This window comes from Balaenoptera physalus (assembly GCF_965194825.1).
Source record: "Balaenoptera physalus genome assembly, chromosome: 13".
In the NCBI taxonomy this organism is placed as follows: Eukaryota; Metazoa; Chordata; class Mammalia; order Artiodactyla; family Balaenopteridae; genus Balaenoptera; species Balaenoptera physalus.
The window spans coordinates 9262891-9283171 of record NC_138892.1 but is presented as its reverse complement, the minus strand read 5'-3'; the positions used below and the strand labels follow the sequence as shown (position 1 = coordinate 9283171).

Here is a 20281-nt window from a genome sequence, read left to right as displayed (position 1 = left end):
CTGTGAAATATACCTCAAATCCACTGCCTTCTTTTCACCTCCACCAGCATCCCAGGCCAGCCCAGCCCATCTCTCCCGTCTCCTTCTGGCCGTCCTTGCTTCACCCCTGCCCCTCCACCCTGTCTCCCTTCAGCCCACAGAAGGATGGCCTAAAAAAAGAGACCAGAACAAACCACTCCCTGCGTAAAAACCCTCCTGTGGCTTCCTGTTGCGCTCGGACTAAAGCCCGAGCTCCTTCCGTGGGCTCACAGTGGGCCCTGCCAAACCCTTCAGTTTCATCCCTGCTCCTTGCCCCTCGCTCAGCCACACTGGTCTCGTTTCCGTTCCTTAAATGCACTGAGCGTTCCAACTTTCCAGCCATTCCTGGTACCTGGACGGCTCTTCCCCGAGACCACCCATGGCTGGTGCCTTCTGATTCTTGTTTTTATCTTAAAGGTCTTTCTTTAGAGAGGGCGAGGTGGGTTCTCCCCACTCCCACCTTTCTTCCTTGTTTATTTACTTCCCAGCACTTTTTATTTATTCACCAAATACTTATTGAGCACCTAGTATGTTCCAGGCACTGTTTCAGGCTCTGAGGGATACAGCAGTGAACGAAACAGACCACAGTCCCTGCTCTCTTACAGCCTCCTTTCAGGTCGGGAGACAGACACTGGATCATAAATACATAAATACATAAATTATACGGTATGTTCGGTGGTGATAAGAGCTATGGAAACCCAGAGAGAGAAATGAATTGACCCGTGTGCCTCTTTCCCTTGCTGGAGTGAAGGCTGAATGAGGGCTGGCGCCCAGCCTGGCTTCTTCACCAGCCTAACCCCAGAGCCCTCACAGTGCCTGCACATAGTAGGTGCTCAGGAAATAACTGTTGGACAGATGAATGAATCGTCAGGGCCTGGGAGAACGGTGGATGGGAGATGGGGAGAGGGTGCTGCTGGCAGAGGGAGCCATGTGAGCAGAGACCTAGGTGGGGCAGCCGGCACCCTGGGACCTGACGAGGTTGAGTTTGGCGGGAGCGAGGGCCAGTGCGGGGAGCTGTGGACTTGGGCTGGCACGGCGGTGAGCAGACCTGCAGCAACCCCGGGAAGGATGTTTTTCCGCCCAGTGGTTGACACGTGGAGGACCGAGGTGCCTGGGAGCTTATGTAAGGCCTGTGGCTGTTTTTCTAGAACCAAGAGCAAAGCCCTGAGCTCAGGAGAAAACTCTGCCTGTCTGACCAGCCGGCTGAAGTGGCAGGAGGCGCCATCTCCCGCCTGTTGCCCCCAGGAGCCAGAGAAATGTCCCAATGTATCAGCTCTGGGCGGCTCAGCTGACTGCCCAGCGGCCGCGGGCGGCAGCCGGGTGGGTGCCAGGGATCTCTTACTCCTAGTGCCCAGCCTGGCACTGCCAGGGTGCCAGGGCCCAGGATACCCCAGTGGGTGAGGATTCAGGGATTGGTAACCTCTTGGGTGAGGTGCGGAGGGGCGGGCCCTGCGTTGGCTGGCTGAGGAGGGGGCTAAGCAAGGCCACAGTCAGTCATCACTGAATTTGGTGGGCTGGTGCTGGGCTTCTGGCCTCTAGACATGCCCTAGTTCAGTGTGTAGCCTTGGCATGCCCCTCCCTTCTCAGTTTCTCCATCTGCTAAATGGGCCTAATAAGGCTTCTGGGGTTGTAATGAGCATTAGACGAGGCCAGGATGTCAGAGTACCTCTGCGTTGAAGTCACGACCAGCTACGTGATTTGCAGGGCCCAGCGCAAAATGAGAATGTGGGCCCCTTGATCAAAAAGTATTAAGGATTTCAAGTTGGTGACAGCCGGGCTTTAAACCAAGCACGGGGCCCTTCTGAGTGCTGCCGTGGGTGGGTGCCCAGGTGCACACCCAGGAATCCAGCCCTGGTGGAGCTCTGTCTCTGCTGTTACCTGGCTGTGTCCATCGTGTCCCTTCTCTGAGCCTCAGCTTCTCCATCTGTAAAGCAGAGAGGTTGGTGTGTGAGGGTTCTGGGTTCTCAGCTTTGTGGGGCAGTGGGTGGGGGTGCCTCTGGGCTCAGCCGTAAGTCTCGTCTCAGATGTCACTTCCTCGGGGAAGTCTGCCCTGATTCCATCCTGGCTTGCCCAGGTACGCTAGTATCTGGTCCCACGGCACCCCAACCTCTGCTTTGTAACACACATCATCCTGGCAGTAATGTCTGTCTTTACGATCACTTTCACCTTTTTCCTGCAAATTTTCTTTACTTCAATGATGCAATAAATACACAACTCTAGTCTCATTGAAAAAAACCAACCAACCAACCAACAACTCACAACAATATCACAACTACACTCTAAGAAGGTTTTGTTCTCCCCACTTTTCATCTCCCCAAACTGAGGCTCAGCAAGGTTGACCAGACCTGCCCCAGGACCACCAGCTCTTTCCTAATCCTCACAGCCAGAGTGAGGCCGAGGGGCCTGAGGCTGGGCTGTCTGAGCCGTGTCCCCCTGTCGGGGGAGGCGGGTCGCGGAACGGGTGCCAAGCTTGTCCCCCGCCAAGTGCCATCTCTTTTTCTTCCGCAGGGCTCCCTGCTCAGTGCCGACATGGCCGAGAGCTCCCCACTGCCCTCCTCCCCTGCCGCAGCCCGGGCAGCTGAGCCAGGAGTCACGGAGCAGCCCGGGCCCCAGAGCCCCCCTCCCTCCCCTCCAGGCCCGGAGGAGCCCCTGGACGGAGTCAATCCAGACGTCCCTCACCCAGACCTGGCGCCCGTTGCCTTCTTCTGCCTGCGACAGACCACCAGCCCCCGGAACTGGTGCATCAAGATGGTGTGTAGCCCATATCCTTTGTGCGGCCTGGGTTTGTCTGGGTCCTGCCGGGGGCCCGGCTGTTCCCTCTGGTCAGGAGGCCTGAGGCCTGGACTGAGGCTTCAGGGCTCTGGTGGTGGTGAGCCAACTCACGTGCTGGGTCAGGGGACACCTTGCTCGGGCCGTGGAGCTCGGATGGATGAGGACCTGGGGTCCTGCTGATGTGAATGCTCTGGAAGTTGCTGATGACCGTGGGGGTCAGTGCAGTGTCTCGCTGGCTCAGGAGGCCCTCAGGTGTGAACCTCAGGTCTGCACCGGGAATGCGCAGAGTTAAGTCAGACCCTGGCCTGTGGCCCAGCTCCCAGTGGCTGAGCCATTTGGTGGGTGGTGACTACAGGGGTGATGAGAGCCTGGCGGGGAGCCCAGGGGCCTGGACCGGAGGCAGTTGACCCCAGCACGCAGGGCGAGGCTCCACCCACCTTGCCTCCTACAGTTCTTCCTGCGTCCACCTGCTGCCTCTCGTCTGCTCGGGTCACCCCTGCTCAAGACCCTTACTGTTTCCCATTGCCCTGCAGGAGCAGAGCAAAGTCCTAACCAGCCCCCTAAGCCCTGCCTCGCTCACCTCACTCTGCTTCCCGAGCTCTTCCAGGCCTCAGGGCCTTCTCACCTGCTCTTCCTCTTGAAATGCTTTCCTTTCCTCTTCACCTGGTCAGGTCCTTTGTTGCATCCTTCAAATCACAGTTAAGTGCCACCTCCTCTGGGCAGCCTTCTGTGATTCCCCCTTAGCCCCTCCGTTTTATTACCCCTCCGTTTTAGCCAGTATGTGATTCTGAATCTAACACTTGCCTCCTCCAGGGTGCTGTCAGGTGACCAGGACACAGACCGAGCCTGTCTTGTTCATTGCGGGACCCCAGCACCCAGCACAGCGCCTGGCGCACCACGGGCGCTCCTGTAGTGTTCGCTGGGGGCGTGTTGGCAGTGTCCTTGCTGGGTCTCCAGGAGTGAATGGAGCGGAGGCTTAACCGTGGGGCACTCAGGCTGGGCTTGCGGGTCTTGGGGTGCGGGGGGGGAGGGGGATGTCATTGATCAGGTGCTGAGGGTTCCAGGATTCTTCCTTGGCCAGAAACCTCCCTCCCGCCCCTCGTCCTTGGGAGGGAGCTCAGGGAGGGGGCAGTGCTTAACGCAGTACTCCTCAATGCGGGCACGGCTGGCATTTTGGGTGTGACAGTGTTTTGTGGTCTGAGCTGTCTTGCACAGTACAGGACATTTGGTGTTCCTGGTCCCTACATATTGGCAGGTAGTGGCCCTCAGTCATTGTGACAACCAAAAATGACCCTTCGCATTTCCAGACGTTGCAGGATTCTGCTCCCCATCAAGAACCCAAAGGAACGTGGATGGACATGTAGGCATCAGGGTCAGGCCAGCGGGAATGGCTATCAGGACCAGCAGGCCTGGGAGGGGGCAGGGCAGTGTGGGAGGTCTGCCCCAGACAGACTGTCCTGAGCGCCAGTGTCCCTGGAGCTGAGGGGCCCTGGCTCAGAGCCAGCTGCCCTTTGAAGCTTGGTGCTCCCTGACTCAGCTCCTTACCCAGCCCAGAGGTAGGCCCTGAGTCACCGCCTGACTCACTGGAGAGCCAGAAGGCTGCTGGGACCCTCCACGAGCTGGTGAGCCGGGGTGGGAAAGGTCCGCACATCCAAATGTCAGCACCACTCCCTGCCTGCCTGGCCTGGGCCTTGAGCATGCACCGTCAGCAGGGTTTCAGCAGGGAGGACCCTGGGTCTGAAATGTCAAGGGGTCCATGGTGCTGTTTGTTTGTTTCTTTTCCCTGTGGTGCTGTTTGACTCATGGGTAGGTGGCGTGTGGAAAGCATTGGGAACCAGAGTGAGACAGACCCATGGGCTGGTTCTGCCTGTTGTTTGCTGTGTGACCATAAGCCAGTTTCTTAGCCTCACTGATCCCCAGTTTCTCCACCTGTCAAACGGGGGTGGTATTTACCCATTTCACAGGATTGCACTGAAGACCAAAGCAGTACATAATGCGAAAATGGATCTTTGTAAACTTGAAAAACTGCCACACATGTGGTTATCATTCTTATTACCTGTGCCCAAAAGGTGAACAGAGCCCTCACATACAGCTGAGTAAACACGGCTTGTGGTAGATTCAATAAGACATTGGGCATAAAGTCTTTAGATAGAACATAATGCCTTCAGAGGACATTGTTTCCAGGGAAAATCAGATTCTATCTCTGTGATTTAGGTACATTTGTGCCAGTTACGCTGGTAGTACCCATGCCTTATCCGTGCAGACATTGCTAATCGATAACAGCATCCTCCAGCAGGGCACCCGTGGCAGCATGACTAATCAGTTGGAAACCTATTTTCCACCCTAGATTAGACTTTGAGAGCCTTTCTTAGACGTGTAACTGGCTGCATGTGGGAGAAGGGCCAGTGGTGGGCTGTACTCACTCTAGTTTCCCTTCCCTGAGCTTTAGTTTTCTCATCTCTGTAATGGGACGATTAAAGATGATGAGAGATGATTCCCGCAAAGCACCCAGCCGTGTGTCCAGCACAAGGAGGGCTCAGGAATGATAATAACAAGAGCTAGCGCTTCCTGTGCTGAACGCTTTGCCTGAAGTATCACCTTTTAACCCTTATAACCACCCCAAGAGGTAGGTGCTGTCAGAGGCTCAGAGAGGCTGAGTAACTTTTATCCAGGTTGTGCAGCCAGGATGTGGTAAAGCTGGCGTGAAATCCTCACTTTCTCTGAATCCCCAGGCTCAGCTTTTATCCAGGACACAGCTGCCCCCTGCGGAGCCTGGAGACGGGGTTCTCCCCACTCCACCGGAGCAGGGACGTTTGCTTTGCAGTCCCGGGTGGCCGGGCAAGGGTCTTCCTGGGTTCCAGTGTGTACCTTCGGCAGCCACCTCACTGTGCCCTGCCAGGGGCTGCCCCCTGGAGGAGCTCGCAGCCCCCTGCCTTCCGGCATGCTCCTGGCTGCTGTCTCCCCCGCGCCAGCCAGCGCTGAGCCAGCGCTTCTGCCGTGGCGCGAACCAGCCATGCACGGTGGAAGGGTGGAAGCCGGTCGGCTGTGAAGGCTGCCTCTCTGCTGGGCAGGGGGAGGGCGCCAGCCTGGGTCGGGAGCGGGGAGCCGCCAGCTGCCAGTGACCTTGGATAAGTCACTTCCCCTCTCTTGCCCTCAGTCTCCCTGTCTGCAGGTTGGGGATACTTGGGCAGTGAAGTCAGGAGAGGCTGCCTGGGGTGCCCATTTCCCTGCCGCCTTTGTCAGGAAACATCTCAGTGGTGTCTGTGGGGACGGGGCTCCGTGTTCCTTGTTTGTGGGCTCAATCGCTCTGTGCTTTCATGGCTGTGGTCCTGGTTCTCATCTGCCGCTCTGTCCCACTTCTGTTTGCTTCTGGTCCCCTGCCGGGGGACCCTCTGCCGCTAGGATGGGGTCTGTGGGTGCTCTTGCTTTGAAGTCCACCTGGCTGAGACCCCCGCCTTGCAGACCCTCTGACCTGGGTCGTCACTGGGCAGGAAGAGGGCAGGGCCCAGCGTCTCATCATAGCCCTGCGGTGCCAAGCCTTGTGCTGTTCATTGTGAGGGTTCAGTGTGTTGGTTCTGGGGGTGAAAGGGATCTTGTTCATCCATCCTTCACTCACCCATTCATGAGCTCGGTCAACAAGCCTTTACTGAGTGTGTGCCGTGTACCAGGCACGTACAGAGGACAGCTATGGCCATTTTGGGCAGGAGAGGGTCACTCTGGCTCCCTTGGAGAGACGTCAACCAGGAGACCATCATTAGAGGGGATCTGTGGGATGGTGACAAGGGATGATGGTGGCCCAGGGTGCTGGTGGGGCCTGGAGAGGAGGGGTCCGAGTGGAGGTGTGGCTGCTTTGGGGTTGGTGTTGGAAGGAGAGGACTTAGAGGTGACCGCCGGGACTGTGGCTTGGTTGAGTGTGAATGATGACCTGCTCCTGGCTCTTGGCCAAGAGGCCTTTGTCTTTGCTGAGCCTCTGTTTGCTCATCTGTGAAATGGGAGCCTCTGCGACCCCCCCCCCCCCCACCAGTTGGGAATGTCAGGAGGTTCAGTGAGAATTCCAGGGCAAGCATTGACCGGGCAAACTGTTAAGTGCAGAGTGGCAGCTGTGTGCACACTGGAGCTGATGATGGAGCTTTCAGGCTTAGGGTGGCTTGGGTGCCCTGGCTCAGGACAAGGGTCCTGAAGGCTGGCGGGGAGCTGGGCCCCATGTCTTTGACGATGGTCTGAGAAGGTTGTGGGCTGGGCTGCCAGGGAGAGTGGTGCTAGCAAGGGTGGGAATGTGCTGGCTCCTGCAGGGTCAAGGTGGGGAGAGGGCATGATGGCTGGGGAGTGAGAGGGGGAAAAACCTGAAAAGCCCTAACCATGGGGAGAGAAACGGGGCCATCACCAGCAGGAAGACCCCTCTCCCATCACCCTGCTCCCCCTGCTCTGGTCATTTAGTCCATCCCCCTGCCTCTGGCGGCTACCTCTCAGTCCTGCTGCACCAGACGAGGCCTTGGGCCTCCTGATAAGGACCTTTAGGGCCTCTGAGGGCTCTTGACTATCAGGAAGTCCTCCTTAATCTCACCCCCACCCCTCCTGTCCTGAGCCCTTTCCCGGTGTCTGGGCCCTTGGGAAATCTGGCCTTGCGTTCCTCCACCTCTTCCTGTCTAAGCAGGTGGCTCCCGGGATCTCCCCGCTCCTGCCCCACTGACAGCTGGCATCACCCTCCCTCTTCTTCCCTGCACAGTGGAAAGAACACCCGACCAGGAGCCTAAAGCTTAGCAACCTCGGAGGAGTGCCTCTCCCCTGGACCCCCTCTCTCCTCCCCACTCGCCTTCACCCTCAGGGTGAAGGGGCTCCCAGCATGGAAGCGTTTTGTCATTTGTCAGGTACTGTTTCCTCCCTCCCTGCCTGCCTTCTTCCATTTGTTTGCTTATTCATTCCTCACTCAAACACCTTCAGCGGCTCTCTGTCACCCCCAGAATAGTCTCACTTAGCCTGGATTCAGGGCCTTCCATGATCCACCTCGTTGGCCTCCAGCTGCCTTTCTGCTATTTCCCTTCACGCACTCTGCTCTGAAGCCCAAACAAGCTGCTGGTGTTTCCTGACACCCCTGCTTCCCTGACTTTGCTTCTGCTGGGTCTGCCCCCACAATGCCCTCTCCCCCATCTCCATGGTGCCAAGTCCTGCCAGCCCCACCAGCCCCAGCTTCCTGGCTGCCACCTATAGGAAGTTTTCCTGGATCTCAGCTTTTTCCTCTCTAGGCTCCCTCAGCCTTTTATCAGTCCTTCCCTATCTTAGTTTCCTCCTGCCTCAGGGAATTGTTTGTTGCTGGCCTTGTCTCCTCCTCCAGGCGTGAGGCCCCAGAGGGCTGGACCTGTGGCTCTCACTTTACTCTGTGCCTCCAACGCGCAGGCCTGGCACGGATGGGCTTGCTCATCACTTTCCGGTTTACAAAGTACTTTCCCACTCGCCATGACCTCTCAGATACTCTCAGCTCCTCCCATGCAGTGGCAGGGCTGGGAGTGTGCTAACTCCCCATTCCACAGCTGGGGAGACTGAAGCCAAGGAAGGGAGCGTGAACTGCCCGAGGTCACGTGTTGAGTAGTCGGCAAAGCCAGGGCAGGCCGGAGCCCAGGACTCTCAGGCCAGGGCCTGCTCGCAGCCAGGGAAGGGGTTCTTTCGGAGAAGGTGTCCCCTCCTCCTTCAGCCCTGGCCCAAGCGGAATGCCCAGACGGACGGCAAGTGTTGCTGGAAGAAGCAACACATGTCTGGGAAATTGTCCGTTTCCCTCCATCTGGTGTAGAGAAGGTTGTTTTTCTCAGAACTAAAAGTCAGCATCAAGTTGTGCCCTGGGGATGTTCATGGTGGTCAGAGTGGATGCTGCATGCTCATTGGTCAGCAGGGTAGACTGGACGGCCAGGTAGAGGAGCCTGGCTGGGCCAGGGAGAGCCTGACTCACAGGGCAATCTCAGGTACTGTCACCTGGAGATTTATATATAAAGAGAGCTACAGGGGGCTTCCCTGGTGGCGCAGTGGTTAAGAATCCGCCTGCCAGTGCACGGGACATGGGTTCGAGCCCTGGTCCGGGAAGATTCCACATGCCACGGAGCAACTAAGCCCGTGAGCCACAACTACTGAGTCCGCATGCCACAACTACTGAAGCCTGCGAGCCTAGAGCCCGTGCTCCGCAACAAGAGAAGCCACTGCAATGAGAACCTCATGCACGGCAACGAAGAGTAGCGCCCGCTCGCCGCAACTAGAGAAAGCCCATGAGCAGCAAGAAAGACCCAACGCAGCCAAAAAAAAAAAAAAAAGAATAAGAGAGCTACAGGTGCAGAAGCTGCCCCTGACCCAGCCTGGGAGCATTGGTGAAGCCTACCTGGAGGGGGGACATTTTGCCTGGGTCTTGCTGCATGAGTAGGAGTTTTCCAGGAGAACAGTTGAGGGATGGTATTTTAGGCAGAGGCAATAGTGTAGAGAACAGTGAGGAGTTTAGTGTGGCTGTAACAGTGTGAGGCAGGGGCTGGATAGCAGGGTATGAAGTGTTAGGTTAGAGCTTGCTCTCCATCTCGTGGGCACTGGGGAGCCATTGAAGGGGGTCCAGCAGGGATAGGACATGAGTAATTTCATTTATTAGAATGGTCCCTCCTGGAGCAGAATGGAGGATGCTTGAGGGAGAGAGAGTAAGGTCTGCAGACCAAGCAGGAGGCACCTATAATGAAGATTGATTGATTGATTGATTGATTGACTGATTGATTCAACAAGTGTTTATCGAAGCCCAGCGTCAGTAGTGTTGGACACTGTTCCAGACTTGAGCGGAGGTGCCCCCAGGGCTGTTCAGCCATGTTGGGTGGGACCACCGTGTACCAGGCCTGGAACCCCGCAGTGACCCCTAGGAGTCCCCAGCCTGATGGGGGAGGCAGAGCCGCACCCGAATCATACTCCAGTGAAGAAAAATGGGGTAAAGACCGGGCAGAGGGACCCTGAGGGGCTGAGGGCACCAGGAGGCTGCAGCGGTCAGCCCGTCCTGACCCGGGATGCAGCAGGAGCCGTTGGTGGAGGAAGAGCAGGGCAGGAGAGACTTTGATGGGAAGTGGGCGGAGGCGCATGGCGTCCCAGTTGAGGAAACAGCCTGGTCAAAGGCTCCAAGCCAAGCTGGGGTCACCAGGGCTGCTGATTATAGCCTGGGGTGTGGGTGGGGAGAAGACAGGAGTGGAGGCTGAGCGTGCAAGGACATTCGGGGTCCAGCTTCTGGAAGGCTGTGCTGGAGCGGGTGCTGCGTCCCCTAAGGGCCTCCCGTGCACTGGGTGCAGCTCAGCGCCCCCCTCGAGATCGCCCGTTTGCTAGTCGAGGCCAGCTCGTGCGGGCCACCCAGGCTGGTGGTGGCGGAGGCGGGTTGGGGGGCGGCCTGTGTGCTGGCCCTGTGAAGCCCGAGAGCCCAGACCAGGGGAAGTCTCCTTGTGACCGATGCACAGCAGGAGGATTAGAAAGAGGGCTGGCTGATGAAGAGTCAGCCCCCTCCTGGGGCATTTAAAACGTGATTGGATTTTTACTCGTCCGTCCTGCCTGGGCTGCAGCTTCGTGTCAGAGGCCAACTTTGACCTGTCGCCTCCCTCAGACCGCGTCATGGTCCTGTGGGGAGACAAATGGCCCTGTTTGTTTCCCTTGGAGAGAAATCGATATGTCTTTTTAATCAGCCAGAGTGTCTTCCTGCTCATCTCCCTCCAGCTCTCTATAGGGCTGCCTTCCACATTTCCGCCCCCAGCTGCCCTGTGGAGCTGTGCTCTGCTCCCCCGTCTCCCTCGTCTCTCCCCAAGTTCAAATCCTGACACGGGTGCTTACTGCTGTGTGATACTGAGCAAACAACTGGACCTCTCTGGGCGCCGGTTTCCATCTGGCTCATCTAGATGAGAAAGCAGGAGGAGAAGGCTCGGCTGGTGGTGAGGTGCTGTATGAATGTGGAGGCGCTGGGCTGGGGAGAGAGGCTGAGCCCACGTGCAAGCCCTGTGACCTCAGGCCGGTCACTCCTCCTGTCTGCGTCTCACTTTTCTCATCCCTAAAATTGTTGGTGAGGGAAGGTTGAGCTGTATCAACTGTGATCTTTCAGTCGGGAGTGATTTTTCCCTCGGGCCACATTTGGCAATGTCTGGAGATGCTTTTGGCTGTCACAGCTTGGGGAGGGTGTGCTACTGATTTCCAGTGGATAAAGGTCAAACATCCTACAACGCACAGGACAGCCTCCCACAGCAAAGAATTATCCAGCCCCAAATGTCAATAATGCTGAGGCTCAGAAGCGCTGGCCTAGGTGGTCCCTGAGATCTCCTGAAGCTCTGAGAAAGAACGGAGTTGAGGGTCTTGTGAGGAGGAGGGCTGGGACGGAGGGTGGGAATCACTCAAAGAGGAGTCGAGGACGGTGCTGAGTCCCAATCAGAAGGGTTTCCTGTGGTCCCCTAGACTTGGGTTTGAGTCCTGGAGCTGCCATTTACTAGAGAGTCACATTCCCAATCACCCTCCCATATGCCCACCCATCCATCTGTCCCCCATTCACCCATGCACCCACCCACCCATCTCCCCACCCGCCTTTCTTTACTTCATCCATCCATCCATCCACCCACCAACCCACTCATCCATCCATCCATCTACCCACCCACCCATCCATCTACCCACCCACTCATCCATCCATCCACCCACCCGCTCATCCATCCATCCACCCATCCATGCATCCATCTTTTCATCTCTGCATCCATTTATCTGCCTACCCACCCACCTATCCACCCAACCCTTACAACCGTGCATTCATTCACCCATCTTCCCAACTATCTACCCATTCAATCATCCATTCATCCAACTACCCAAAGGCCCCACCCCCTCCCTCCTACCTACCCATCTGTCAATCCATTCACCCATTCATCCATTCACTTGTTTGGCAGATGCTGAATCTCCAGCTCAACCCTGTGTTGGGCACCATCACTCTCTCCTTGTACTATTTACTTACAAGACCTTTTGTACCTGACTTATTCTCCTCACCTTCTGCTAGATTGTGAGCTCCTTGAGGACAGGTGCCATGTTCCATTAATGCCTGTCTCTGATTTAGCTTTGACCCTCAGCCCTGCCCATAGTAGGTGTGCAGCAAAGCCTTCAATGAGGTGCATCCTAGTAAACAAGGTTGGAGGTGGAGGTTATATGGGCAGAGACGAGGCCGGCGCAGAGCCCTCACACGAAGGAATGGCGAGCCAAGGAATTTGGAAATTCTCTGGAAGGCAGCGGAGCCACGGAAGGCTTTTGGTTTTGGAGGAGCCCTCAGGCTGCTGCGTGGAGGATGTGGCAGAGGAGGCAGGGCTGGAGGGGGAGGCTGTTCACGGGCTTATGGGTGAGACAGTGCAGCCTGCCTGGGGCATGGGGTGCCGAGGGGCGGGTGGGCTCTGAAGGGCTCTAGTCTGGACGACTTGCAAGATTGGTGGTGGTGGGGTCCTTGTTCATGGGGGTGGGAAGTTCAGGGGAGAATTTGGTGGTCTGGGGAGAGGAGGACCTATCCCGTCTTGGATCTGATGACTTTGAGGTTCCCAGAGACGTCCCAGAGCAGTGTCCGGGAGGCCAGTTCAGCAGGGAGTGAGCCTGTGGCTGGACCAGACAGGACCTGGTCAGCCCAGGGACGGTTGTCAAGGCTCTGGGAGAGGGTGTGGGGTCAGGGGATGGAGAAGGGAGATCGGGGACTGGGGAGCCTGAGAAGGGCCAGCACTCAAGGGGTGGAGTCCCCGAGGCAGGAAGGGCATCTGCCCAGGGGCTTGTGGTGTCCCCAGCGCCCAGGAGGAGAAAGTTTCTAGAACAAGGGTCTTAAACTAAGGTTCGTGAACTTGGATGGGGACAAGTTGCATGTTTGTTTTCCCTGACTTCTGACTGAAATGGAGCATTTTTATCTATTATGAATGGAGGCAGCCAAGCACGGTGGGGTTACTGGCAGTTCCTGCGACTGTCACCAGTAGCGGTCACCGATATTTAATATTTCCGTGCCACATGGTCGTTGTAGAGCTCTCGGAATGTCATTGACATTCATCCCTGCTTCCCAGGCAGACGGTATCAGACCCGCCCCAGCTCTGGTTATTCGTTGTGTTGATAACGAAACACACCCCCATCACAAATTTGTTTTTCTAAAAAATATTTTGACAACTATTTTAACAGAGCTGGCTTCCTTCCTTTCTAATACTAAGCATTCTTTTAAGAACAATTTTGCACTTAAATACATTATTCTGAGAAAGGGCTCATGAGCTTCCCCAGGGAGAGAGTGAGTGGGTCGGCCGTGGCCAGTGCTGCTGCCTGGGGGGTGTGGAGGATGGTGTGCACGCGAGTTAGTGCGTGTACGTGCGGGAGGGGCTGTGGGGCTCCATGGGAATGCACACGTGAACGTGTGTACGTGGGTAATCAGGGGCAGGCAGGGGAGATGTGTGGTGGGGACAGGCCCCCAGGAGGCTGAGGGAGATTGTCATCACCCTCTGTCCAGCCCTCACCTTCTCCGTCTGTGTCTCCACGGAGTGTTTGCTCATGGTTTCTGGAGGGCAGGGACCATGTCTTCTTTATTTGGGGTTCCCGGAGCCAACGTGGGCCAGACAGAGGGGACCCTCAGTGAAGAGGGGCTGAATATATGAATAGTGAGTGATGGATGTTATAAAGGAGAGGAGAGGGAGTTCAGGGTGGGGAGGGAGGCTGCAGATCCCTCTGGTGTAGAAGTCCCTCCTTAGCCTCCTTGATGCCTCCAGGTGATGGGGACCTCACTCCCTCCTGAGGCTGCAGATACCCCTGAGCTGCCGCTCCAGGTGGGCCTCTGGGCACAGAGAGGGTCGGATATGCTCTGCCCTTGGAGAGCACAGCCTGGTTGGGGGCGGGAGGCCAGGACAGACCACACCGTCGTCAGGGGGACGTCCAAGGTGCTGGGAGGGCCTAGGGGAAGCATCTACACCCACTGCCTAGGACTCCAGGAGGCTCCCCTGCAGTGCATCTTCTTTGTGGATGGGCTACTGAGGCTGGGGCAGCTCACAGACAGTGGGACCCTGGCCCCCCAGGGGCCTTCCCTGCCCTTTTCTTCAGCGATGGCTGAGGTGTGACGTCTGGAGAGTGTACTTGGCTGGAGCTTCTTTCCTGTGGACCATCCGCCCTGGGTTTTCTTCCAAGCTGACGGCCCCAGTTCCCTCACCATTGCCTCCCCCACTCCAGCTGTCTGCACTGGGCACGGAGGCCTGCTGGGCATCTGGGAATCAGAGACTGGCCAAATTCAATGAGTTGTCAAATTACAGGGGCTCTAAGAAGTGGGCTTGGGGGCAGGGACAAGGAAGGGAGAGCTCGCTCCTTCTAAGGGATCTCAGCCCACTGAGGCTCCATAGCTTATAACCAGAACCAATCAGCCTGGGCAGGGCTGTGTGTCATGTGGGGAGCTCCCTGTTGCTAGAGGCATGTAAGTGGAGAGAGGCCTAGGATCATCTGCCCAGCAGGTCTCTTCATTTTGTGGAACAATTTTCTGTCTCAGCTCAACAGCTGTGACACCTTGGGCAAGTCCTGCACTCTCTGGACCTTCATTCTCATATCTGTTAAGTGGGTGTGATGATGTCTAACATGCCTGTCTCCCAAGGCTGCCGTGGGTTTGGACAGAACAAATCTTTAAACAAAGAAAGATGGAATGGTGTGAGGTTCAAATCTGGTTCTGTCCCTTGTTGTGGCCTTGGGCAAGTCTGTGAAACAAGGATGGCACACTTCTCTTGCAGGGTTGTGGTGAAGGTGCCCTGGGGGTCCATCACAGCTGGTGCCCCAGCGGGTGCTTGTGTTTTTTTAATTGTTGCATTTTATTTTTCCTTATAGCTGTGATTCTTTATCATTTTTTTTGTTACACTTTTTTTTAAAATTTATTTATTTAATTTATTTTTGGTTGTGTTGGGTTCCACATTGCCGAGCGTGGGCTCTCCCTAGTTGCAGTGAGCGGGGGCCCCTCTTTGTTGCGGTGCACGGGCTTCTCACTGTGGCGGCCCCCACGCACTGTGGAGCACGGGCTCCAGGTGCACGGGCTTCAGTAGTTGTGGCACGTGGACTCAGTAGTTGTGGCTCGCGGGCTCCAGAGCGCAGGCTCAGTAGTTGTGGCGCACAGGCCTAGTTGCTCCGCGGCACGCGGGATCCTCCTGGACCAGGGCTCGAACCCGTGTCCCCTGCATTGGCAGGCAGATTCCTAACCACTGTGCCACCAGGGAAGCCCTGTTACACTTTTTATTGGGATAAAGTGTGCTTGCAGTAGAGCTCACAAATCTTAATGTCCAGCTAGCTCAAGGCATTTTTCCATATACACACACTCCTGTGACCCCAGTCAGGCCAAGAAGAACATCTCCAGCCCCGCAAGCTCCCTCACCCCCACCTGCGATGGACTCTCCCCCAGAGTCACCGCCGTTCTGACCTCCTTCCCTATTGGTTTGCTTTGCCTGGGTTTCCACTTCGTGTAATTGGATTCGGACGCTCTTTGCTCTTTCGCATCTGGCTCCTGTTGCCAGCGTTATGCCTGGCAGCTCCATCCGTGCTGCTGCAGTAGTTTGTTCTTTTTCATCACTGGGTAGTATTCCATCGAAAGGATGTACCACAGTTTCTCAGCCTCGGCACAGTTGACATTTTGGGCTGGATAATTCTTTGCAGTGGGGCCGCCCTGTGCATTGTAGGGTTTTGAGCAGTGTCCCTGGTCTCCACCCACCGGGTGCCAAGAACACCCTTCAAACCCCAGTTGTGACAACCAAACATGTCTCCAGACATGGCCACATGTCCACTGGGGGCCAAAATCATCCCCAGCTGAAATCTCCTGCCCGACTCATTCTCCTATTGATGGACACTTGAGTTGTTCCCAGGTTGGGGCTGTTAAGAATCGCACGTGCCTTTTTGTGGACTTATTTGGGCATTTCTCTGGGGTATGGACCGAGGAGTGGCACAGCTGGATCTTAGCATAGGCTTATGTTTGTTTTAATAAATGCTGCCAAGCAGCTTTCCAGAGTGGTTGCTGCTCATAGAGATAAGTTGAATGAATGAATGAATGAGCGAATGGATATCCTCTTTAAAGCCCAGGACCTGGAGCATAGCTGACATTCAAAATGGTAACCACTTTTACGACGTGGCCTCACACCACGGCGGGTCCTGGAACACGGAAGCACTCTGGACATCTCCCGGGCAGGAGTGAGCCTGGTTCATCTCAGTACACTGATGCACAGGCCGGGTATACAGCAGGTGCTCCATGGATGCTTGTGAACCTGGCCTCGGAGGATCAAAGAGCTGGCCCAAGAACAGGAATCTGGAACCTCAGGCCCTGGTCTATGAAGGGCCGAGGCCTGCGTGCCCATCCTTGGACTCCCTGGGGACGTATATGGGAGGGACCCTGTATAGGGGCTGGCCCACTTTCCCTGCCTCCCTGGTCCAGGAGGATGCAGCTCCCAGCCCCCTTCCTCCACTTGATTTATTTAGACAACTGAGGTGCACCCTGGGAAATGGATCTGATTTCAGATTTGACAAAAATTAAAACAAACTTGGCTGCCCCAGCCAAACCCAGCACTCCCACCCCCCGCCCACCTTCCCAGAGCCCCCCAAATTACAGAAACCATGACTGTCAGCTGGGCCTACAGGATGGAGGGCGGTGGTTGCCATGGTAACTGTGCAGGCCTTGGCTCTGGCTCCTGGAGAGGGAGGCTGCCCTGAGGGGCCTGCTGGGGCTTTGGACACTGCCCAGCTGGTCATTTCTGCTCTTTGGGAAGTGGCAGGTTTGAGGGGGCCCCTGGCATTGTGGCTCCCCTGGTGACCCTGTCCTCCCAGATCACACCCCGGCCTTCTTAAGACAGCAGCCAGGCATGGGGTGGAGATGGTACTGATCTAGCTCGGCTCTTACTGGGGGCCTTGAGGCCAGCACCCTCTCCTCACTGGCTTCCCCTCCTGCCATCTCCTGCACACAGGTCCTTCCTTCCCAGCCACGGCGGGGGTGGACTATCCCCCTTCTTGACCCCGCACTGCTGACCCAGGCCCAATCGGGAGGAGCCAATGTGGGCGAGAAGGGAAAAGCAAATATTCCACAGAGCCCATGCCAGTCCAGGCCCTGTGCCTGGGGCCAGAGAGCATGTGGCCGAGAACAGGGGGTTTGGAGTCAACAGAAGCAGGTTCCAATCCTGCCCTTGCCACATACCAGCCATGTGACCCTGGGTGGCTGTGGCTGGAGCCCTGGAGCCAGCACTGGTGCCTCAGTTTCCTTATCTGTAAAATGGGGATAACAATAGTACCTGCCAGCTGGGGGGAGTTGGCTGAAGTTGCAGGGCGACTCTTCACGCTGCCAGGCCTGAATTGATTGATTGTATTTAAAGGCTGTGAGCGAACGTTCAGCGCTTGGAAGACAGCCATTGTCTAAAGGGTTTGTGATGGAATCTCTTATTCTTACTCAAGGTCATGTTAAGTAATCAGCACATAACAGCAGCCTGGGATTTTTCAGTCCTTTGCTGGTGAGGTGGCTTTTTTTTCCCCCCAAAGCCAAAGAATGGGAAACTCTGGACCCTGTTATAGAAGAGGTTGACAAGGACCGGGGCTTCCCCTGTTGCACACAGATGACAGACCCCGGTCCTCAGTCCATGGCTACGTGGGCTCTGTGTTCTGGGGCCTCGGGAATAGGGCCTGGACTGGCATGTAAGGTTTAAATGAGATAGTACATGCTGTTTGATTAGAAAGCTCCTTGGCAGACAAACACTCAAGAACACTTGAGATGTGTTTGCCATTGTTACCATTATCGCTGTTGTTAACCTGGTGCCGGGCACACAGCAGGCGCTCAGTAGGTGTGCATTAATTCACTGCTGGGCTCTGAGGCCCCAGTTCTGAGGGCCATAGGAGGCACTGAGAGCAGAGCAGGGGAGCAGAGCATGGGGTGCGGGGAGATAGGCCGGCTCCTAAGGCGGGGCTGGCAGGAGGTGGGGCTGAGATGGGGGCAGGAGTGGAGCTGGGAGGTGGGGTGGTGACCTGTGCCTAGTAGCTGCTACACACGCAGAGCCTGGACGTTTGGGGACATGTGGGGTTTTGGTAGGGTTTGGAATCCAGCCGTGGGTCACAGACCCCTGTGGGCGGGGAGTCTCTCGTCAGAGGGTCACTTCTGATCCAGGCTCGCCGTGTTGCTGGGATGCTCTCTGCCCCTGTGTCCCCTCTGTGCAGTGGGGGATGGGATCAGGGGCTCTCTGAGGACCTGGGGTTGTTCTGTGACAAAGGTCACCCAGAGAGGGATGCAAGTCTGGGCGATGAAGTGGGTAAGGGGGCAGGGTCCTAACTGCAGAGCCTCAGGTGCCGGACGGGGGCCCTGAGCCTCTCTGTGGGAGGTAACGCAGGGCCGTTGACAAGCCCCTGACCTCGTGGAGCTGGCACTCAGACCCCTGCCTGCCCTGTTCCCCAGAAATCCCTTACCACCCTCTCTGGGCCTCTGTCCTCCCTCACATTGTCCCAGAACCCGGGAGCTTTGCCTGATGGCTTTTGGAGCTCCTCAGTGCTTGTGACTAATGATGGCAACATTGGGCGTTGGGCCAGGCCACCAAGTTGCTCAGCCCGCGACCTTTACTCCCTCTGACGTTCTCCGATCCCGCACCATGTGGTCTGGTTTAACTTCAAGGAGGGCTGGTGCCTTTGATCCCCAAGCCAGTGGGGAGCGTGTCAGGAACCACGGGCAGCGATGCCAGCTCTGGCCTGACTTCTGAGTCTCATGGGCTCCTGGAAAGGGCCCAGGCTGTGCCATCTGGGATTTCCCCCAGCGCCTCGGGGCAGGGCTGAGACTGTCCATCTCTGAGTGTCTGAAGCTGAGCAATCTAGAGGTGAAAGCCGTTCCCTCTGCCCCTTCGAGGGATGAGCCACAGAGGCACCCCCGTGGCGGCGGCGCCCGCACCCACTAAGTCAGACCCACTCACGGACTGTGTGACCTTGGACAGGTCACTCCAGCTCTCCAGACCGTTTCTCCACCTGCCCCCAGTGGGCTGTGATGAGCGTTAGGGCCATGCCCCTAGGGGCTTGGCATGCAGTAGTCGTGATTACTGCCAAGTTCATGACTGTGATATGAGCTACACCAGGTGGGTGGGGAGCACTTCCGGAGAGGATGCTGAGCCACCACTATGTGAGTGGGGAAGGTGCTTCAAGGGAAGCTTCAAGAAGAGGTGACAGGGCTTCCCTGGTGGCGCAGTGGTTGAGAATCTGCCTGCCAATGCAGGGGACACGGGTTCGAGCCCTGGTCCGGGAAGATCCCACATGCCGCGGAGCAACTAGGCCCGTGAGCCACAATTACTGAGCCTGCGCGTCTGCAGCCTGTGCTCCGCAACAAGAGAGGCCGCAATAGTGAGAGGCCCGCGCACCGCGATGAAGAGTGGCCCCCACTTGCTGCAACTAGAGAAAGCCCTCGCAAAGAAACGAAGACCCAGCACAGCCAGAAATAAATAAATAAATAAATAAAAATTAAAAAAAAAAAAAAAAAGAAGAGGTGCCAAATGACCTGGGCTGTCACCTGAAGGATGAGTACGAGTTTGCCTAGTAAAGATGGTAGAAGAAAATACATGCAAAGCGTATGCTTGGGGACAGCAAGAAGTTCAATGCGTGCAAAGGCTGGTGGGAGGTAAGGCCAGAAGAGTTCAGTGAGGTCAGAATGTAGGAGGCCTTGAGTGTCAGGCCAGGGAAGGTGATGGGGAGCCATGGAAGGTTTTTGAACAGGGGAGAGGTATCACCAGAGTTCTGCTTCAGCCAGATTAATCTGGCAGTGATGAAATAGCTTGGGGGCAAGAAAAGCAGGCTCTGGTTTTGTATCCCAGCTCTGCCTTTTCCCAGCTGGGGTCCTTGGGCAAATTGTGTTCCCTTTTGTGACTCAGTTTCCTCACTTGTAAATGGGGCTTATAACAGTGCTGGAGGATTAAATGAGATAACACTTGCAAAGAGCTCGGATAGTGTTGGCCACACAGCAAGTGCCTGGGGATTGTGTGCAGGGCAGATTGGAGGGGCAGAGACCAGAGCTGGAGGCTATCGGGGAGGCTGTGCAGGGTCCAGGTGAGAGATGCTGAGGATGGGCTGAGGCCTCGGGGGTGGGTGGTGAAGACACAGGCAGAGATGGGCCCTGCGTTACAGAGGAGAGCAGGCCTGGTGTGGATCTCAGCACCGGTGCTTTCCAGCTGTGTGACCTAGGAGAGGCCCCTTGTTTCTCTAAGCCTCAGTTTTCCTCATCTGTAAAATGGGCCTGCTGACCTCCACTGCTCAGGGCCTTGGTGAGGAAGAAGTGGGAGTGCCAGGCTCCTGGGAGACACCTGTCAAGTGCACTTTGAACATGAAATCGGCGGGAAGGGCAGAGGGAGCAGAAGAGGTGGCTGGAAGGAGAGCGAGCACAACAGGCAGGGGGGAAAGGCAAGGGGGTGGGGGACGTTCGCTGGTAATTAGAACATTTGAACTTCAAAAAACTTAATGATGAAGCTGCTGCTGGAGCGATGCTCAGGCTAGAAGGGGGCCCTGG

At 56.4% G+C, this 20281-nt stretch overlaps 1 protein-coding gene across 1 annotated transcript in view; it reads left to right on the top strand.

The window, feature by feature from the left end:
* The window catches only part of CACNA1I (calcium voltage-gated channel subunit alpha1 I), a 118402-nt gene that overhangs the window by 6719 nt on the left and 91402 nt on the right, over positions 1-20281 (top strand). Inside the window, exon 2 of the mRNA XM_082420567.1 lies at positions 2527-2769. Coding sequence (XP_082276693.1) covers positions 2548-2769 — 222 coding nt within the window. The 5' untranslated portion in view covers positions 2527-2547. The remainder of the gene's footprint in view (positions 1-2526; positions 2770-20281) is intronic.